The sequence below is a fragment of the Austrofundulus limnaeus genome, unplaced genomic scaffold (genome assembly GCF_001266775.1).
Source record: "Austrofundulus limnaeus strain Quisiro unplaced genomic scaffold, Austrofundulus_limnaeus-1.0 Scaffold603, whole genome shotgun sequence".
NCBI lineage: Eukaryota > Metazoa > Chordata > Actinopteri > Cyprinodontiformes > Rivulidae > Austrofundulus > Austrofundulus limnaeus.
In genome coordinates this window covers 236,894-241,555 of record NW_013953005.1, presented here as the reverse complement: position 1 = coordinate 241,555, position 4,662 = coordinate 236,894, and the positions used below count along the sequence as shown (strand labels likewise).

Genomic DNA, 4,662 nt, shown 5'->3' with positions numbered 1-4,662 from the left:
GATTTGTTGACATATATAAATTTAAATACAATTTAATGTTTATCGAAATATAGATCATATTGTTGACGAAAACCTCTTTTTAACCTGTTATAAATCAGATGCAGTTTCGTTTATGGCCACCAGGGGGTGGAGTCAAACTGCAACCCGGAAATAAACCCCAGAAGAAGAAAAGGACAACAAGCTAACAGCGGCTAACAGCTGAAACCAGAGGAGTCTGCGGCTGTTTCTGGTTCTTCAGTGGAGATTTGATTATTTCTGTTGACAGAAGAAGAGTTTCAGAGTTTTTCAGAGATTCTGGAGGAAGTTTGATGGATTTTAAAGAAACAAATCGGAGCAGAAAAATGATGGATCTGTGCTGGAAACCTGTGCAGAACAAGATGAACCCAGCAGGTTTGTAACTTTACCTCAGTTTATTAAATATGTTTACAGATGTGATGAACAGCTGTGGCTCCTGAAAACCACTGAAGTTTTTTACAACTTTAACTTCCGGTGAAATAAAACTGTTGGTCCTTCTCTGCGGGTCTTCATGTTCTGCAGGGTTCTGCTCATCCTTTATTTCAATGAAGCAGGTGTTGGGGGATAGTGACCCTCCAGGACCAAGACTGGACCTGTCAGAACCTGTGCAGGACTMTGGGTCCACAGTTCTGGTTCTCATCAGTCCTGGTCTCAGTGGTTCTGGTCCARCAGCAGCAGGTTTATGTTGATCCAAACCCAGATGTTCTGTTGTTTTCCTCCTGCAGACCTGCAGCTGTAACATGTCTGAAGAACAGAAGGAAGTTCTTGTTGACCCGGAGAGGAACCCGGGTCTGGACCAGGAGGAACCTCCACAGATCAAAGAGGAACCAGAAGACCCCYGCAGCAGTCCGGAGGTCCAGCAGCTGGTTCTGAAGCAGGAGGTCCGGTGGAAGCCAGAACCTKATGAAGATCCTGATCCTCAGGACCACCTGCTGGACCCTGAGACCCAGCTACACATTATAGGTCAGTTCCAGAACCTCACAGACACCGTGGACTCAGCTGGACCCGAGAAACTGATCCTGGATGTTTTTAATTTTTATCTCAGGAGCAGAAATAAAATAAACTGTTAAATTATCTTTAAATAGTTAAATAGTTTTAGTTTAAATCTTTCATCGTTTTATTCTGAGCAGAAAATAAATAAAATACTAAAAGTTTCACAAAATATCTCTGAACCAATTTACTCCAAAATAAATTCATCTGAACTCCTGATTTATGAAGCAAAGACTTTTATTTTACAAACAGGAAGTTATTAATATAAAGTGAGTCTGCTGTCAGGTAAAACTGCTTTTATTTGATTAATAACAGTTATTATTAAAACACAAACWGGAACTAAATGAATAAAAAGTAAATTTAGACTCTCAGCAGCTGAAGCTGAAACTGATCAGAGATTTTCAGACGTTTAACTTGTTCAGACGATTTAAACTGTTTCCTGACTGAGCTGTTTAATATAAACTAACTTCAACTGATAGAAAAACACAAGCTTCTGATCAGAAAATGACTTCATTAAAAGTTAAACTTTTCTCTAAGAATATTACTTGAGCTTTAAAGTATCTGATATGTACTGTACTGAAGTATTACACTGCAAAAACTGTCCATCTTACCAAGTTTTAAAATCTTATATCAGCCAAAAAGTCTGTTTCATCTTGTTTTCAGACTGATTTACTAAACAAGAACTGATTGTGTAAGAATAATCATCTTGTTTTCAGAATGTGTAAGATTATTTGTCTTGTTAGTCTGAAAATTTGACTCTAATTAAGTCAAACATTTCTGCCAGTGGAGTAAGAAAATTTTACTTGGTAAGATTCTTGAACCACTCTGTGCTTCAGAGTGAGATAACAACAGATCCAAACAGACGACATGATGTGAAAACAGAGAAAAATCAGTCCTGCAGCTCAGTAATGATAACAAACTAATGACATCAGCGTGTGACCGAGCCGCTCCTCGAACAACAAACGTTCCTTCAAAGGACCCGGCCTACCTGAATTTGGACTCRGTCAGAACCGTTTCCACGAGGTGAAAACATCTGTTTTTAACATAAATAAAAACAAGTTCTGTTGCTGCTGGACCCTCCTCGTCAGAACCATGATGACATCATCAGACTCTGACAGAGCCGGGTCTTTCAGAAACACAACCAGCAGCAGAGCAGGGCCTGGTTCTGGTCCACGTATCCACACATCCAATCACCGCTTAGTGTCTCCTGAACTTTAACCTTTACCTGAGCAGGTGAGGGCGACTTCCTGTGCTTCAGTCAGAAGAAACACCTGAATGTTCTGACAGAATCAAGTCCACTCTCTGCTCATCAGAACCGGTCCTCTGCTGGTTGGACCACTGATAAACATCAGTTTTTATTTTGTGACCTTTKTGTTTGTTCAGAGGTCCAGCTGGAGGAGGACCGGATCTCCAGTCTGGAACCAGAACCTCCACAGCTTAAAGAGAACCAGGAGGAGTTCTGCAGCGGTCAGCAGCTGGTTCTGAAGCAGGAGACTGGATCCTGCATGGAGACTTGTGACGACAGTGACCCAGAACCAAACAACCACCAGCTCCGGCCTCGAGTCTCTCCTGGATCTGAGAGTCCACACCAGAACCAGAACAAAGCTGTTGGGTCAGAACCATCAGGAAAAACTGATCTGAGCCTGAAGAAGAGAAGTCACAGAAACRAAAGTTCTTCTGGCTCCAACAAGTGGTCCAGAACTGAGTCGGCTCCAGAGTCTCTGATATGTGACGTTTGTGGGAAAACCTTCAGGAGTAAATACAAAATGAACGTTCACAACAGAAGTCACACAGGAGAGAAACCACACGCCTGTCAAATCTGCGGCAAAACCTTCAGAGAGAGCGGCGACCTGACCATCCACACCAGGACCCACACGGGGGAGAAACCCTACGTTTGTAAAGTGTGCGGCAGAGGTTTCATGCACAGCGGCGGGTTGACGGTTCACCTGAGAACTCACACGGGAGAGAAACCGTACGTCTGCAAAGTGTGCCGGCAGACTTTCAGACAGAGCGGCACGCTGTCCGTCCACATGAGGACGCACACAGGTGAGAAGCCCTTCTCCTGTGAAGTCTGCGGGAAAGAATTCAGTCGACGCGATAATCTGATCACCCACACRAGGACTCACACGGGCCAGGGCCAAAGTTCTGCTGGACCGGATTCTGTTTCTGTGAGAGGCCACGCGGGCTTGAGGCCGTTTTCCTGTGAAACGTGTGGGAAAAGCTTCACTCATCGCAGTAACCTGACCGTCCACATGAGGATGCACACCGGTGAGAAGCCCTACTCCTGTGAAAGATGTGGGAAAGCCTTCAGGCATCACAGCGGCTGGTCCGTCCACATGAGGACCCACAAGGACAAGAACCTGGAGCCGTAAAACGTCCGGGAAAAAACTCTTGAGACTCCAGGAAGACTTTAAAGTAACTCACTCATCCATGAAACCACGAGTTGATATTTAATTTTATTTATTGATTTTTAATTATGTAAATATAAAAATCAGATAAACTGTAAAAATGAAGCGGTTCAGGTGAAAACAGATTCTTTATAAAACTGAGGTTTTCATGTTTTTAGTTTCTTCTGTTTCTTTCATACGTCTGCAGATTATTTTAGCTGTTTATAAATCAAAACATTCGGTTCTTTCATCAAACAGGTTCTGTGATTTTTGGTTTTTGAAACGTTTATCTTTTTAAAACATTTAACTTGATGTAAAATAAAATTCTCCACTGAAAAAAAAAACATTAATTTCTATTTAATTCCTTTAGGAAACATTGTTCTAGTTGAATTCTTCAGCTGCTTTTTATGTCTTTATGCTTTTTGAAGCTGCTACTTTTAGCTTTTAGCCACTGYTGTATCATTTGTTAGTTTCAGCTACACTTTCAGTAATTTTGTTGTCTGCTACTTAAAGCTATGGTTTTGTCAATTTTAGCTTTAGCATCTAATTAGCTAATTTTAACTTTTGTTAGCTCTTAGCTATTGTTTTGCTGCTTTAGTTGTTAGCCATTAKCAACTGTTCTGCTACTTTTAGTTACAGTTTTTTTATATTAACAACAGTTTTACTAACTTCAGCTTCGCCGTCTGTTTTGCATCTCTTGCTAATTTTAGCTGTACTGCTCATTTTAGCTTGAACATATGTTTTGGTAATTTAAGCTACTATTCTGCTGCTTTTAGCTTTTGTTCTGCTCAGTTTTAGCTTCGTCTGGACTCAGCGTTCACATAGAAAAGGTAATTTYTGTAGTTTTCATGTTGAAAGGGACCTGCAGATATTTAAACATGTTAATCATGAAGTCATGAAGAGAAAAGTTAAAATTCTCCATCAGTGGCTGAAAGCTTCAAATAAACTAAAGCTGAGTTAAAGTGACTCAGCAGCAGAGGGCAGTGTTGGTCCACTGAGCAGAACAAACCAGTTGGTTTCTGTCTCATTTCTTCTTTTCTGCTTCAGAACCAGTGRGTCTGTAACAGAACCAGTGAGTCTGTAACAGAACCAGTGGATCTGTAACAGAACCAGTGGATCTGTAACAGAACCAGTGGATCTATAACAACCAGTGGATCTGTAACAGAACCAGTGGATCTATAACAACCAGTGGATCTGTAACAGAACCAGTGGATCTATAACAGAACCAGTGGATCTATAACAACCAGTGGATCTGTAACAGAACCAGTGG

General features: G+C 41.3%; 1 protein-coding gene across 1 annotated transcript in view; it reads left to right on the top strand.

Annotated features, from left to right (window-relative positions):
* The window catches only part of LOC106531165 (gastrula zinc finger protein 5-1), a 20,486-nt gene extending 16,877 nt beyond the window's left edge, over nt 1–3,609 (top strand). The window contains exons 5-6 of the mRNA XM_014026946.1: nt 741–978; nt 2,389–3,609. Of these exons, the coding sequence (XP_013882400.1) occupies nt 741–978; nt 2,389–3,377 (1,227 nt within the window). The 3' untranslated portion in view covers nt 3,378–3,609. The remainder of the gene's footprint in view (nt 1–740; nt 979–2,388) is intronic.
* Nucleotides 3,610–4,662: the final 1,053 nt, after the last annotated feature.